The sequence below is a fragment of the Hypomesus nipponensis genome, chromosome 17 (assembly GCF_054491055.1).
Source record: "Hypomesus nipponensis isolate SF chromosome 17, ASM5449105v1, whole genome shotgun sequence".
Lineage (NCBI taxonomy): Eukaryota > Metazoa > Chordata > Actinopteri > Osmeriformes > Osmeridae > Hypomesus > Hypomesus nipponensis.
This window is the reverse complement of record NC_140377.1, coordinates 12,911,131-12,927,269: the sequence shown is the minus strand read 5'-3', so window position 1 is coordinate 12,927,269 and position 16,139 is coordinate 12,911,131. Positions and strand designations below refer to the sequence as shown.

Below are 16,139 nucleotides of genomic sequence, written 5' to 3'. Positions count from 1 at the left end.
CCCTACTCATCAGTATCATCTTTACTCATCGGAATGATCCCTACATCAGAATCATCTTTACTCATCAGAATCATCCCTACACATCAGAATCATCTTTACTCATCAGTATTATCCCTACTCATCCTTAATCATCAGCATCATCCCTAATCATCAGTATCATCTCTAATCATCAGTAACATCTTTACTCATCAGTATCTTAGCCTACGGTATCTTAGAATTCTGCCAGCTTTCTTGAGTCCTCCAAGTGACTGCTAACTGCCTTAATTCTGAATAATGCCAAACATTTGACAATTCTACAATAGATTAATTGCAGCTCGAAATCAACCAAAAATACAACACAGCGCATCTTTACTCATCAGTATTATCCCAACACATCAGAATCATCAGAATCATCCCTAATCATCAGTAACATCTTTACTCATCAGTATCTTCCCTAATCATCAGTAACATCTTTACTCATCAGTATCATCCCTACTCATCAGTATCATCTTTCCTCATCAGTATCATCCCTAATCATCAGTATCATCCTTAAGCATCAGTATCATCCCTATCGCTATAGTCAGAGCTGTCATCCCATGTAGCCCTTTCCTCTGTTCTGTTCTGATAGTGCAACCAGTAGCTGAAAGTGGCAGTGTGTAAAGTTACCAGTGAGAAGTGTATCCGTGTCCATATCAATGTTCATTCAGAAGCCTGATGGCCCTTGGAAAGAAACTATTGTCCAGTCTGCGTGTGTGAGACCAAATGCTACGGTATCGCCTGCCAGAAGGCAACAGGGTAAAAAGACTGAATGATGGGTGGTAACAATTTCTTAGAATCCTGACAGCTTTCTTGAGTCCTCCAGGTGACTGCTAACTCCCCATCCTCAAGGTGCCATCCATTGTCAATTAGTGAAGGGGCACACATTATACCCATCAGATAATGTCTCATTATGGCTGCTTGATAGTTTGCCGTTTTGCAGTGTTAATCGCGTTGAGTGTGTCTTCTTGTCTAATGAAGACGCAACTGTGATGTGCGCGAACAGCTTGCTTCTAAGCAAGCACGCACCCAATTATCAACCTGCGGAATCCTGACTTCATCAGTTGGCGGGAAATTGTGGTGCTTTTTGGAAACAAGAGAACGGAGTGTGGTAAGTTATTAAATTCTACTTATTTTCTATCCAAAACATATATAGCTACATAAAATATATACAAAGTGTACCTAGATGCAGTGTTGGTAAAGTTACTTTGCAAGTGTAACTTTTAAAACTAGCCTACATTCAGCCTGGCAGTAATTTGAACAAACTACATTTCTATTCCTGAAGATATATAAGCTAGTTAGATGAATAGTTCTTAAAAATTACTTGAATACATTTCAATATTCTTTTGTTTTCAGTTTGATGATGAAGAGAGTAGGCATTGCAGCCTTCTTTCAAAAGAAGATAAGGAGAGAGGTTAACGGAGAAAGGTGAGTGGTTGGCTATATTGGCCATTCACAACACATTGCCAATTGGCTATATTCCTAAATAAAAAGTAAATGAAGCTTCAATGTTTCACACAGGCCTTATTTCTCTCTCTCTTTCTCTATCATAACATCGTAGTGCTAGGCCAGGAGGGTCAGGAGAGGGACAGGGACAGGTACAGGGACAGGCCCAGGTACAGGCCCAGGTACAGGGACAGTGAGGAGAAGGAGAGCTGATGAGAGAGGAGCTAGAAGTAGCAGCTGGACAGCAGGCAGGAAGGTGAGCACCAGACCTGAAACTGAGCTGTTGAAAATGGAATGGAATTAAATGGAGTAAGATTGTATTCTTTTTTAAGAAGTCAAAGGAAAAGAGGAGGGGGCATAGGGCCGGTGGGTTCAACCCAGTGTGGGTCAAAACCCATTCCTGGCTGCGCCACACTGACCTGGGCATGACCTGTGCAGTTTGCAGCAAGCACAGCACCAGTGTTGCTTGGGTAAGGCAGCCCAGCAAGGTGTATAGGCTGGATTCACTTGTCAGCCATAAGAAATCGATAGTCCACAGGCAAGCAGTGGCAAAAGAAAAAGGGCTTGCAGGTAATAAGGAATTTCAGAGCAACATAATAATTTATAATAACATATATAACAACTGATTATGATGTCTGAAACAAATAATGTTATTTTTTATGTAGGAAGAACACTGGAGACAGCCATGGCTCCCCAGGTGGACACAGAGCACAAAGCCTTGGAGGGCTTTTTATGTATGATTGTTTGAAACATAAGCGGCCCCACCACACAAATTATAAGCCACTCCTTCAGCTCTGCAGGAGGCTTGGATGCACTTTTTTTCATGCACTGAAAGTAAGTTGGCAATGTTTAAATAATTTTAATTGCTGTTTTACAACAATCTGTTACAAATTATTAAGAGTAATAATTATAATTAATTTACTTGAAGGCTGGCTCCAACACCACCTACACCAGCAGCCACATCATCGATGAGATGCTGGAGCTGATCAGCAAGATGCTTAACCACCAGTTGGTGACAGAAGTGTCAAAGTCCCCAGCCTGGGGCATAATGGTTGATGAGACAACAGACATCTCTGTTACCAAACAGTTGGGTCTTGTTGTGAGGCAAGTAAAATGTTCCAATATGATCTAAATTACTCATGCTGCAGCTAGAAACTGAGAGTGACAGTGTTACTTTGTTTTCTCCAGCTACCTAGGTCCAGATGATACTGGAGCTGTGGTGGTCAAGACAAAGGTTTTAAACGTCTGCAAAGTGAAGGCTGGAGCAATCCTAACAGAAACCATCCTGACCAGCCAAAAGAAGCTCCCCATGGCGAGCTTTTTCATCCTTTGCCAGCGACGGAGCATCTGTGATGATCGGTGCGTTTTTTTTTTTTTTTTACTTTATACCAGTTTTAACATAATTTACTTAAAAAATATATCTTCATGTGTATCCCATAGGCAAAAAGTCTGGAGTGGGGAAGCGGCTCACAGAGATGTACCCAGGCTTGATTACGGTCCACTGTGTGTGCCACCGGCTCAACCTCGCCGTGTCTGACTGCATACCAAAGAGGTTCCCTACCTGACGAAATATGCGAGAACCTTAGGAACCATCTTCTGGTTTTATCATGGCTCCAGTAACAGAACTGGCAGCCTCCAGGAGATGGAGAGGGTTTTCGATCTCCCACAAATAAAACTGCTGGTTCGATGAACTGCCATAATAAATAAATGTAATAAATACAAATAAATATTGGTGATATCTTTATATAACCGAGCAATTGTGAATGCAACAGACGTTTTACCTTCTCTTTTCAGGGAGGCAATCAGACACGGTGGGAGAGCAGCAAGGAGGCAACGGATGTTGTCCGCCGGATCCTGCCAGCTCTGTTGGCAGACCTGTCCCGGCAGGCCAGGCAGAAGCCCACAGCTGAAGGGCTGTACAACTTTGCCAAACATGAGTTCTTCCCTCCAGCCCTTTGGCTGATGCAGGTACAGTAAGAGAGTGACTTATTAGGGTTCCTCCGTCAGGATTATTAATTACTAATTACTATTGTAATTAGGTTCCTCCGGTAGGAGGGAACCTAGTGTTATTGTTGGTATTCTTATTAGGTTCCTCCGGTAGGAGGGAACCTAGTGTTATTGTTGGTATTCTTATTATTATAATTTTTCTTCTCCTTGCGCCCCAATATCTCAAAATGTCCCTGGTCAAAATGTTTCTAATTTGGCACATTGATACTACATCCAAGTGGGTACCCCCACACTAAATATGGGCCACATCGGACCATAGGGGGCGCCACAGGCCACGCCCAAAAGTCCGATTTTCAAAGTGATGGCATTTCCACCCCATTGCTCCAATTCTTCTGAAACTTGGTGTGCATGCCTCATTTTTCATGAGGAACAAAAAAGCCTCAAGGACCCATAAGGTCTGCCATGATGGATTTTCCTGTACTGTGATAATTTGGGAAAACCTTCAAAATTCCTCTTCTCTTGAACCAAAGGTGAAATTGACTTGAAATTTGGTACAGATATGTATCATTGACGTATTTAAAAACGTTACTTAAGGCAATTGGATCAAGTACAAAATGGCTGAAATGGGTGTATTTATTTAAATGTCCACATTGCCTCAATATGTTTGTGTCACTAAATCAAATGTATTTTTGAAGGATGGTTCAAACCTAATAAGCTTTAAGGTGACATGCCTCTGAAGTACCATGCAAAGTTTCACCTTGATATGTCAAAATATGACTTAATTACAGCTGTTTGAACTTGGACCAAATCTGACAATGCTCGCCGTTGGAGAAACAGCTTTTTTTAATTATCCAGTTATTGAACTTAGTGTATTCCATGCCTGGGAATGGTTCAATTGGCTGAGATGTTGTGCTGGTAATCAAGGTTCAATACCAGTCAGAGGCATAGTTTTTAATTTTTTATTCTGACCAAATGGTTTATAGTCTCCCGATAAAGCCTCCGGTTGTAAAACATAGCAATGCGTGTTTATTTGAGCCCATCACAACACATGTGTTTAGCGAGACTGTGTAAACCACTGCAACACAAGCCAGGTTCACCCCAGTAGCTAGCTACACATGGTAGTGTTAGATTCACAACTGAGTTAGCTCTAATGAAGTATATTGATTATTGAGGTGGACCCCTTGCCTATTTCAGTGACCTAAGCTAGGACACACGGCCACTGATGCTAGGCATGATTTGAAATACTCTTCCATGACTTATGTTGAGTTATGGCACCCCAAACAACCTAATCTAAGCACTATGAGTAATATATTCTTTACAGCAGCAACCAGGTCTAGCCTGACGTTGTCATACTCATAATTCTAGTCAGAATATGAGTCTGAAAACTCTCCGTTGGGCTGTGACTATGGGGCCTCATTCAACCGAACTCGTAAAACAAATGCCTCTTCGCTCAATTGGATAGACCTACAACCAATCAGAGCAACGTAATATGTTGTTTGTTGAAAACGAATTCAACCCAAGGGCTCTTTTGTGACGTTGTTGATTACGTTACTGTTGATCATCTGTCCATCATCGTATAAAGCCCGCCCTGGCAATTTCATTGGTCCGTCCAGATCCTGGTTTTATGTAGTTGTTCCCAATACGAGCCCCTCAAGACCCAACTTCCTGACCAAATTCTTTTGTGGTCGTGGAGAAGTTGGGCTGGCAGCCAGGCTAAACCAGGTCATCCCCATGTCTTGTTTTTATAGGAAATTTACATATCTTGATTGTGGACAAATTTTTGTTCCCCAATCTCAATGAACAGCCAAATACAGCAAAAACAGCATTGACATTGTTTAACAATTACTACAGTCATTTTCTCACTTGTTGTACTTGCAGAATGAAATCAAAACAACCACTAGCGAGTCAGAAATTGGAAGCTTTCAAGGGCCAAACTTAACAAATGAAAATTCTAGAATGTTCATTAAATAAGGTATATAGGGATTTTATACAAATTTCTTGCTTGTAAAAGTGCTACACATTGCCGGTAATATTTAGCCTACAATATTGGTATATCACAGTAGCCTATAGGGCCTGGGCTTCAGGGGCTGTAGCTATCTAGCTAATAGGCTATGCATTGTGAATTTGGTCTTTATGGTGCAATTGAGTCATGACGTTGTGTTTAAAGAGGACATAGTCTAGGAATTAAGAAAATAATTATTTAATTATTCTTGTAATTTATCTCATGAACACATTGTTAAAAAGTTTTGAAATTTGGCGTATTGATACAACATGCCACAACTACGGCCCAAACACAGACTGGCCCACATCAGACCATAGGGGGCGCCACAGGCGACGCCCAAATGTCCACTTTTCAGAGTGGTTGCATTTCCACCCCATTGCTCCAATTCTTCTGAAACTTGGTGTGCATGCCTCATTTTTCATGAGGAACAAAAGTCTCAAGGACCCATAAGGTCCGCCATGATGGATTTTCCTGTACAGTGATAATTTGGGAAAACATTCAAAATTCCTCTTCTCTTGAACCAAAGGTCTAATTAACTTGGAATTTGGTACATATATGTATCATTGACGTATTGAAAAATGTTACTTAAGGCAATTGAATCAAGTACAAAATGGCTGAAAGGGGTGTATTCATGTATATTTCCACATTAACTCAATATGTTTGTGTCACTAAATCAAATGTCATTCTCAATTATGGTTTTTCAAACCTAATAGGCTTTAAGGTGACATCACTCTGATGTACCGTACACAATTTCACCTTGGTATGTCAAAATAGGACTGAATTACAGCTGTTTGAACTTGGACCAAATCTGACAATGCTCACCATTGGAGAAACTGAACATGCCAATACTCAACACTGAGAATAGCTCAACGAGCTGGAACGGTGACCTGCAAAGTATAAGGTTGTAAGTTTGAATCCAGCCACACTGAGTCTGTCTTAAATTTGAATATATGTTTACTTAAACAGGATGACATCGTTCTGAAGTACCATGCGCAATTTCACCTTGATATGTCAAAAGATCATTGAATTACAGCTGTTTAAACTTTGGCCGAATTGACCAATCCACGCTACAGGAGAAACGGCTTTCTTTTTTTATACAGAAACTGACCAGAATTTCTAAGCCTTGAGGGTAGCTCAATGGGTTGAAATGTTGTCCTGCTAAGCGTGAGGTCACAGGTTCGAATCCAGGCACAGTCTTTTGGCCTGTCATAATTTTGATTACTTGTTTAGTTAAACAGGCAGACATCCTTACCATGCGCAATTTCACGCAATTTCACCTTGAAATGTCAACCGTTTCTTAACCTTTCCCAAAGCTGACCAAAAACTAATACTCATATCATGCAGTCGGAACACAGCTAGATAATCAGCGTCAGCACCCTTGAGTACCCAGCATGCAGTGCGGCATGTCAAAAAACGCAAAGACTTGTGGAAAATAGTTTGGTTACAAAAGCTGTGCGAGGGATTTCAATTGTTGTGTTCGTTCAGTTAGATGTTTGTAATGTTATTGTTGGTTGGTTAATGTAATCGTGTTGGTCACCCTGATTGTGTATGTTGTGTAGTTTAATCGGATCAGAGAATCGGCTGCTTCACTGTCACAGGCTATTCTTGCATGGAGCTGAATATGAGCGCTGCTCTAGCTCAGATGCCCTCATGACTATTGTTAGTTGTGCATTGATTGAGAGTCTGGAAAGAGATCAACTTAAGAAGAGTTTCAATATCCTATAAAAAGTTAATACTTAGCCCTTAGTAATTATATTATACAGTCTCAGCAGTTGGTGTATAGTAGAGAGGCTAGAGAGACTGACTTGTTACCTTTTGCTCATCCCCATTCAGCCTATTGTTGTTGGCCAAACATGAAGTCGTTTTGCTCTCTTGTTGTCCAAGTCTCGATCTTCTACAGTGTAGTTGTTTACAATATTTTGCCATTTTGCGGAGGAACCCGCATTGCTGCTTGCAGCTATTTTTTATAGACTGTAGATTACTTTTCTAATAATAACTGTTTTTACTATTAAGGTGGTGCATGAGAAGCTGCACAGACAGTTCCAGATTTTTCAAAGAAGGAACCTTTTCTTTTCCCAAGTGGATCAGGAGGTATATAGTTGTCCACAACAAAAGTAAAAAATAGTATATGTTGATAGAATAATGCCTGTTGTCTGGACATTATTGTGTTATAACTGTATTATAGGTTGTAGCAGGTAGTAGTACATTGACTTTACCAACGTTAAATGCAATTATTGTAAGTCACTTTGGATAAAAACCATCAGCTAAATAACTAATGGCTGTAATGCAGGTGACAGTGCTGAAAGCGTCCCTGGTCCTACTTAAGGAAAATAACCTTGTTAGGGACAGGTGGAGTGAATGGATTACCTCCGACACCGGGCTCAAGGCACTCCATGAAGAAATCCCAGCCTACTTCAAGGCTGATGTCTGGGAGAGGTTCAAGAGATCGGTAGGATATATATGTGGGTATATATATATATATGTATATATATATATATATATATATATATAAATGACTTCCCTCGATAAAGATATCGTAACATTAATTCATTTTCAATAATATCGATAATGTCGATAGAGAATAATTAGGAACAGCAGTCCATTTAATTTCTGTGATGAAGCAGGAAGTTGCGGAGAAATAGTAGCCTACGCTCACTAAAATAAACTGAGCACGTCGAGTGGAGTACGTAGCTAATGTTAACCGCGGAAAATTAGTCTTATTGCCGAGAACAGTGGCAGTGATAGCCTTGGCGAGGGAGCAACTTCCAATGAAGAAATTGTTGATAAAAAGGGTTAGTCTTGTTCAGTTATTTGGCTTTTTGAAATCCGACAAAGAGCAGAGCAATGTTCGGTGCAAATTGGTGAAGTAAACAAAAAGTGGTTACAAAGTCTGGTAATACGACAAACTGCAAATGTGGACTTCATGACCTCGACCTACGGTCTCGGTTAACAAACGTTTTAACAAATCTCTGCTTACAAAGGTGTTGGTAGATCTGTCGAAAGTCCATATTCGTTTTTTTATATAATATAACAACACGTAGGAAAATCCCAAATCAAACACGACGAATCTGGTGCAGACGCCATGTTGTCAACAATGTTGACAACATCTCCAATGCAACCGCTTGCTAGGTCTGTAAATCGTTAGCGGACCTCTGGAGAGGTCTGCAAACGGTTTTGCGGATTTCTTATAACGTCTCTGGACATATAAGAACAGCGTTTTGGTCCAATCATAATACTAATATATATGAAACCTTTTTTACCACCTGAAGCAAAATCACTCGTTGGAACATGCAGAAAGTGTGAGTTTGCGCCAAGGTATTGATAAAAAGCAAGGTTTTAAAAAGCTTAAGTTACTTGACCCCAGGTACGTGCTCCCTTGCCGCAAACATTTCTCTCACACTGCTCTGCCTAAACCTTATGCTGAGTGTAGGGAAAAAGTTGAGGAGGAGACTTATTTAGCTACTACAGATCTGTGGTCTATCGTTTAATTATCATTATCGAATGTAAATATAAATATCTATATCGATAATGTTTTACCCATATCGCCATATATATATAGTTGATTCATTTTACATGATTTATTTTAATACTAGGTGATGGAACCATTCCTCATCATGCTGGTTGAGAACATAGACAACCGCTTCCCCAGCACCCTGCAAAGTTTTGATGTTTTTACACTGAGACAAGTGCTGGCAAACCCTGCACCAAACTTTGGTGTTAAACAGATGCAGGCACTGGCAAAGCAGATCCCCAGACTGGAAGAGTCTGTTCTACTCCAAGAGTGGGACACCTACACAGAGAGGGTCAAGATCCCAGACCTAAGGGTCAGTGACAATGTGCAGTACATTTAATAATTACTAATATTCTTCATACAACATTTTTTATTATCCATTGTTTTTATGTGCTTGCAGTCTAAATCCCTGGAGGAGGTTCTCCTCTGGCTGGTGTCTCCTGAGGCCTCTGTCATCCCTCCCTGAGCTTGGCAGCCGCTGTCGCCCTCACTGCACCTGTCCAGACTGCAGATGTTGAGCGGTTGTTCTCTGCCCTCAAGCTGGTGAATAGCAATAATATGATGTGTAATCAGCTATAAAGTATATGTCACATCCCAACCCAAAAGGGTTGTTGATATGATTTGTTAATAGCACAATCATTGCATTCTCCATTACGTTTCAACAGGTGAAAACACCACTGAGGAACCGCCTCAAGGACGACCACCTTGATGTGTGCTGCAGGGTGGCCATCGATGGACCGGACGCTGATGACATCGATTATCATGGCCTTGTCAGACCTTTCTACCAGGGGCCCGGGGTCAGCAAAAAGCGGAGGGTGAAATGTTCACGAGCTGGAATCTGACCTCTGCAACTGACTGCCTCCCCTTAGCTTAGTTTGTGTAATAAAATGAATAGTAATAACTTGAATTTCATAATTTGTTTGTTCCATTCTTTGTTCAGTAGTTTGTATATGTAAAGAGGTAAACGTTGTCTTTGAACCATACATGATAGCACCATGGGGCTTGGACTATTGTCAATCTATTAGCCTATATATCTATTTTAACGGGAGGGGGGGTGCAAAACACCTGGGAATAAATACATTGATTGGAAAAAAAAAGGAGCACTGAAGACCCATTTTGACCAAGGAAAAACCCTGACTTCACTGTACTTCACTTAGTTTAGAATAGGTTTATAGGGTTAGCAATAGGTTATTATGTGTATCTAGTTTGGGTTTAGTTTATTGTATTTTTATATTTATCTAAGGTTTACTTATTTAAGCTTAGCATAGATGTAATGTTCTGTGTACTTATGTTAGGTCATGCCAGGTGCTTACGTTGTCTTGTCTGAAGAATTTCAGTGCCCAGTCTGACCTTGTCGTGTTATGTGCATCTGACAATGAAATACTGGAACATGAACAAAGTTACACTGGTCCAGGTTAAAACTGTTTGTAAATGCAGTCAGGTATACATCTTTCTCAGAAGCAACAGAATATGCCTTTCTTTTGCCTTTGCCATAAATGTCAATGAAACACCTGTGGCAAGTGGAGTGAAACCCAGTGTCTTTGGGAACATTGTCAAACTCAACTTCTAGACAATGTTTGTATGTTTTTCTGATTCTCACCCTGCAAGCCAAGCCACCGTTTTGCCCTGTTTCTGAATGTATCCCACCGTGTGCAGGTAACATACTTTTTCTTTCTTTATGGACGTGAGATACTTCAAGCATTGTTTAAAATCCTTACCACGTAGTTTTGAAGGTTTGGCCTTAATTTCCTCGTTTTCACTAGTTGATATTGACGAGATTGATTGAGAAAAGATCTTGGACTCTTTAAATGTTGTTCCAAAAAGCGGCCACTTTATTGGTCTAGCGGTAAGCACGTGATTATTTCCTCATCACTCACGATCAAAATATAATTACGCGATTAAATAACTAGTACTGACTTTAAACACTAATAAAAAAATAACTGCAGGATTCCACATGGAGAACTTTTTTCTCTTGCTCAAAACCAATAGGTGTTTGTATCAGAATCAAAGGAATGTAGTGCCCCATATATGGGCATGGGATGAAATATAAAACGGCTTCACCTTACGGCCTAAATGAACCAAGACGTTTTGCAAGAAAACTAGCTATCATAATGACAGTTGGCTGTCATTGCCACTTAGCATTATTGATGTCCTGGTTACGGACGCGCATGATCTCTAGTTACTGTTGCTACGTCGGACAAGCTCTAAATCGGATGTCTACACACTAGTGGTGTCGTGTCAAGGATACAGAAAATACATAACAGCTACTTTTGGACAGGTGAAAGTTACAGCCAAGGGCGTAGGTTTGGTCTCAGACTTGGTGGGGACATCCACCCATCAACCCCACCCCCCTAGCCTGACTTCCAGCCCAACTGAGCCCCGCCCACAAAAAAATGTGGTCAGAAGGTTGGGTCTGGAGGGGCTCGTATTGGGGACAAACTATATAAAACCAGGATCTGGGCAGACCAATGAAATTGCCAGGGCGGGCTTTATACGATGATGGACAGATGATCAACAGCAACGTAATCAACAACGTCACGAAAGAGTGCTTGGGTTGAATTTGTTTTCAAGAAATAACATATTACGTTGCTCTGATGGTAGTAGGTATATCCAATTGAGCGAAGAGGCATTTGTTTTACGAGTTTGGTTGAAACACGCCCCATAGTCACAGCCCAACGGAGAGTTATCAGACTCATATTCTGACTAGAATTATGAGTATGACAACGTAAGGCTACCCCCCCCCCCCCCCCCAGAGCGTGAATCGAGATGCCATTCTGTAAACTATCCCTAAAGAGCTAGTATAACTGTATAATCTAAAAAATGCACTCCCCCAAAAAAGAGACTGTGATGATGAGACTGCAATGCTGAACAACAAAATGTTTTATTATCATAAACCTCACTTGAAGCCTTGATGCTGTTTCCTCAGCCTGCTTTACATCTGGAGTGTTTTCATGCTGTCTTTCCTGCATACAAAATGGTTCCTTCATTTTGTCTATCCTATGGCTAGCAAGTTTAACCCTCCTCCCATATTGTGTACAGTGTTATATGGACATTAATAATCAAATAATGATTCATTATATTTAAATAACCAACAGTGTTAACTTATTCACATTGCCGACTGTTTTTTCCAGCACCTGTCTAACAATGCAGTTACAGACCATCAACTGTGAATTTGTCCGAGGCTAGACTCCTAACCTTGGTTGAAAGATTAGCTACAGAAGCTAGGTTTAGATGTAACAATATCCTGGGTAACATATAATATCACCAGTTAATACTTTTTCCACGTTAGAATCTGCATTTGAGAGTGTGGCTAGTTATTCAGCCTGACTTACACTGCTTTTTGAAAAAGCTTTGTATGTCCCCTTTCTTCATCTTTAGAGGAGGCATATCTAATCTACAAAGCGGGCAAACATGTAAATGCTGAAGGGCAAAGGGAATATTAAAATGTGTTACTCTGGCCTTTTATGTATGTATTGTTGGCAGACAGCCCTGGTAAGTTAGCTGTACCGTTGTCGCCGACACCCTAGTGATGGGGAAAACGAAGCTTTCCGAAGCAACAAGCTATTTGACACAATTGTCGAAGCGTTCGATACATCTTCTCCATAGGGACATCTGCTGATCAGTTTATGGTATGGCGACTGTATCGAGCGAAGGAAGGAAGCAAGTGACGTCAAGTCCTCGAGACGTCAGTCTCACAATCGTCATTGACAACTTGATAAATAAAGGTTATGTTTGGTAATGTTTTTGATACTTAACGTTTATAACTCACTCAGACAAAGTGAGATCGAATCCGCTCACCCCGTTTTAGTGGAAGTATATGCTAAATGAATACATTATTAGGCTTTATGATAATGTAAGCTAGCGGTCAAGGTTTTGGAACATGCTTTTGCAACCGGGAAAGGGATGGCTGCATTTGAAGGCTGGTAAAACTAGAGAAATATGTAAGCTATGTGCTTGCGTAGGATCTCATATCTGTATCTATCTGTCTATCTAGCTTTGGCAATCTATCTGTATCGCTGGCTCTGTCAATGAATGTATTCTATAGCGTCCGTAAATAGGCCAATGTCTCTTCTCTATAACCTACAAATATGAGTGATTTCATATCTTTTAAGCGTTTGAATAAAACGCCGTTTCGACACTTCGACTCTGATCACGTGGATACCGCTTCGTGAGCACGGTATCGAGCGTAACATCACTACGACACACCCGCTAGCTTGTCTGCGACTGCCAGTGCAAGCAAACAAAGTAGCATGTGCTTCTTCCCGTGCGTGTCACATGTCAGATAACCCTCCCTCTTCGGGTTTTCAGCCAATCAAATTATGGCGTTTCTTGTACTGTTGCGTCCTGGCCGTCGGAATCGATCCAAATAGCAGCACAATTCGCTAAAATATTGGTGGGGACAATTTTGTCATTTTCAAATGTTGGTGGGGACAAGTACCTAGCGTACCCCCTAAATCTACGCCCATGGCTACAGCTCTTGCTAGTCAAGTAGCGTTAGCTCTACTGTAGGGTAGCAAGCTACTTTTGGACAGTTAGCTCTAGACTAGAGCTACAATAAACCAATACATTTTGCAAGGAAAGTATCATTATGATATGCTACGTTGCTACGTTTCACTTGTTGCGTCCTAAAAATAACTCCAGGAGCATATGGATAAAATACACTTCCACTTAATGTTCTTTGCATCTGATCTGCTGTCTAACTGTAGCTAATTCATGTTGCGGGTGTTGATTCCGGACTGGTGGAGGAGGAGGAGTAGGGAGAGGATGAAGAGAGGTTGACACAAGTAAAATTTAAGAAAATCAATTAAGGCTTTTAAAATCATTTTGAATAAAGTCTTTGTTTATACTGTAAATCGTGTTTTTTCTTCTATAAACATACACACAAGAAATTACAATACACAATACTTGGCAGCAGCCTGTTATACGTAAAGTTTATTTTTTTAAATAAAGACGTTAAATTACATTGTTGAGTTTAAGTGAACACATTCAGTTTAGTTTTGCACTATAGGCTAATATGCATTTTATACTTTGTATACAAAAAATATCCATTAAATGCATAAATGTGACTATAAATTAAGGTTGAGAAATTGATTCTGCATTTGGTATGCAAAAGTTATGAGGATGTCGCAAGGGAACGTCCCCATGACGTCGCAGACAAACGTCCCCTGAACGTCCCCTAAATGTTATGAGGATGTTACATGGACGTCCCAGGGATGTTTGTCTGCGACGTCCCCGGGACTTTCAGGGGACCCTACAAAAAAACGTAATGGGGACGTTCCCTTGCATGTTGTGTAGCCTATGTAGGCTATTTAAGTTGATTTTCTGTAAACGTAACCTACATATCGAACTGATGAGAATAAGAAAATGAGAATGTCCGTGGTAAATCATTGTTTTCCCGCTGGGTCAGTGTTACAGGAACGTCTGGGGGGTGTTCCATCAACGTCGCTAACGCAAGTCGCGCTAACACGAATAAGTCTCACTTGGGCAAACGTCAACTTAGACTTAAGCCTGAAGCCGTTCCACTAACGTTCCGTTCCACTAACAGGCAACGCTAATTCAAGATAGACCTCAATAAGCTTAGACTCTGCAGCCCAGATCAGGCGATCGTCGAAAAGAGGAGTTATGTCGCAAAAAGCAAAGCGTAAAGCAGCAGAAAGGTGTTGTTTTAGCAGCGTAAATTGATTTTTTGAGTTCAACAAGGGAGATCAACTTGTCAAACCATTACGACCGTTAAAATGCGTATATTGTAGACCTACCAAATCTACTTAACATATATAGCCTATATATATGCATTTAGGCCTACTGATAATTAGCGTAATTTGATGAGCTGTCTGAAACCGTTCTGACAGGCTAGCCTATGGCCAATATTCTCAACAGGAGATTGAGAATAATAGCCCAAAAAAGAACGTGGGAGCAATTGAAGATTGTAGGATAAAATTCAAAACACTGAAGAAAGCCATGGTTAATTGCACTTGATGTGAGCTAATAATGTTTTTGTCTTCACATCTTGAATAAATTCAAAATAATCAAAATAACTTTGCCACACGCATTTATTAACTGATAGGCTAAATGCTGAGCTTTAAGATAAAAGGGAAAGATAACCATGACTAAAATAGGGATTCACTGACTTTTTAGATCAGAAGGTGACCCAAACTGCACACTTTGTTTGGCAGAACAGTGATTTTAAATTGCTCAGCATGACTAGCATTATTATATCACAAGTAGGCTATTTCCAATTAACATAGTCTGCCTCCACAGATCCAGAGGGGGCTTGGACAGTGATAGACTAACTTTGGGAAAGCATGCCCTACTGGGAACATTAGGGGAGACTGTTGGGCACAGCATCTAATTGTCTTCTTTGGAAAGGGCAACATGTGGGACACTGTCATGTAGGGGCAGCATAAAGGGCACTTCATAACAGCACCCTTTTCCATTGGAAGTAAGGGCATGGGAACAGTCCAATTTAGGCCATTATAAGGGCACCATATAGGGTACTGCATCACATTTTCTATACTATAAAGGAACTCATTAAGACATGTTTTTACATTTATAGAGGGCACACTGTCATTTATTGTGTGGGGCATCCTGCAGGCACTCAAGCATATTTCACAATGTGAATAGCAGACAGTAGGGCACTTGGTCTAATTTTTGCCACTCTGGGCATTTTAGAAACACTTTCAACCATGGGGGCACCAGGCAGTCACCCCGAGTCTTCCAATGGGCCTGGAAACACCCATGGGGACAGTATATTACACCTATAATATTCGGGAAGCCAGAGGAGAGGTAATATAGAGGCTTGTCAACATATAGGCTACTTTAAACAATGAAAATACTTTATAAAATTGAATAAAAAGTCTCCTTGATTCTTTGTGTTTCACGATTACCTGAAAAACTGATGATAATATTCAGGTACTGCTTGGAGCAAAGTATACCCTTCACATTTCCTGGCATAGTTCAAGAACGTCCCACATGCAAAGACATAGACAGATGCAGACAGACTGAACAGTGTCAAGGCTTGGCTGCAGTGGGTTTGCTTCCTTGTGTGACTACATAGTCTAGACCTACCTACATAGACTGCAGTCTACTACCCTCCTTTCTACTATTATAGTCTACTCTCCTTTCTATTACTTTCTACAAAGGATGGTAGGCTGCTCTTATGTGTTCATTGCCATCCTTAAGAGTTGCTAAAGTGTTATTGCACAGTATATATATATTTGT

The 16,139-nt window shown here is 40.6% G+C and overlaps 1 protein-coding gene and 2 long non-coding RNA genes across 6 annotated transcripts; 2 read left to right on the top strand and 1 right to left on the bottom strand.

Moving 5' to 3' along the window:
- LOC146253612 (uncharacterized) lies at window positions 1-2,559 on the top strand. Its single transcript, XR_014731877.1, has 5 exons — window positions 1-1,443; window positions 1,577-1,717; window positions 1,900-2,031; window positions 2,127-2,295; window positions 2,390-2,559. It is a non-coding gene; the product is annotated as an uncharacterized LOC146253612 (long non-coding RNA).
- Window positions 2,560-2,673: 114 nt separating this feature from the next.
- On the top strand, window positions 2,674-9,836 carry LOC146253610 (uncharacterized). Of its 4 annotated transcripts, none has more exons than XM_084676602.1 (8): window positions 2,674-2,820; window positions 2,902-3,170; window positions 3,256-3,429; window positions 7,424-7,501; window positions 7,701-7,859; window positions 9,136-9,234; window positions 9,322-9,464; window positions 9,587-9,836. In XM_084676602.1, the coding sequence occupies exons 3-7, from the start codon at window positions 3,424-3,426 to the stop codon at window positions 9,385-9,387; spliced, it is 408 nt and encodes a 135-aa protein (XP_084532728.1). In that variant the 5' UTR covers window positions 2,674-2,820; window positions 2,902-3,170; window positions 3,256-3,423; the 3' UTR covers window positions 9,388-9,464; window positions 9,587-9,836. The 4 variants fall into 4 exon arrangements, with proteins under 4 accessions (XP_084532728.1, XP_084532725.1, XP_084532726.1 ...); XM_084676599.1 differs by having other exon boundaries at window positions 9,004-9,234; XM_084676601.1 differs by having other exon boundaries at window positions 2,675-2,820; window positions 7,754-7,859; window positions 9,004-9,234.
- Window positions 5,593-7,989, bottom strand: LOC146253611 (uncharacterized). The gene is made up of 3 exons (XR_014731653.1): window positions 7,223-7,989; window positions 6,233-6,297; window positions 5,593-5,881 (listed from the first exon to the last, which is right to left on the bottom strand). It is a non-coding gene; the product is annotated as an uncharacterized LOC146253611 (long non-coding RNA).
- Window positions 9,837-16,139: the final 6,303 nt, after the last annotated feature.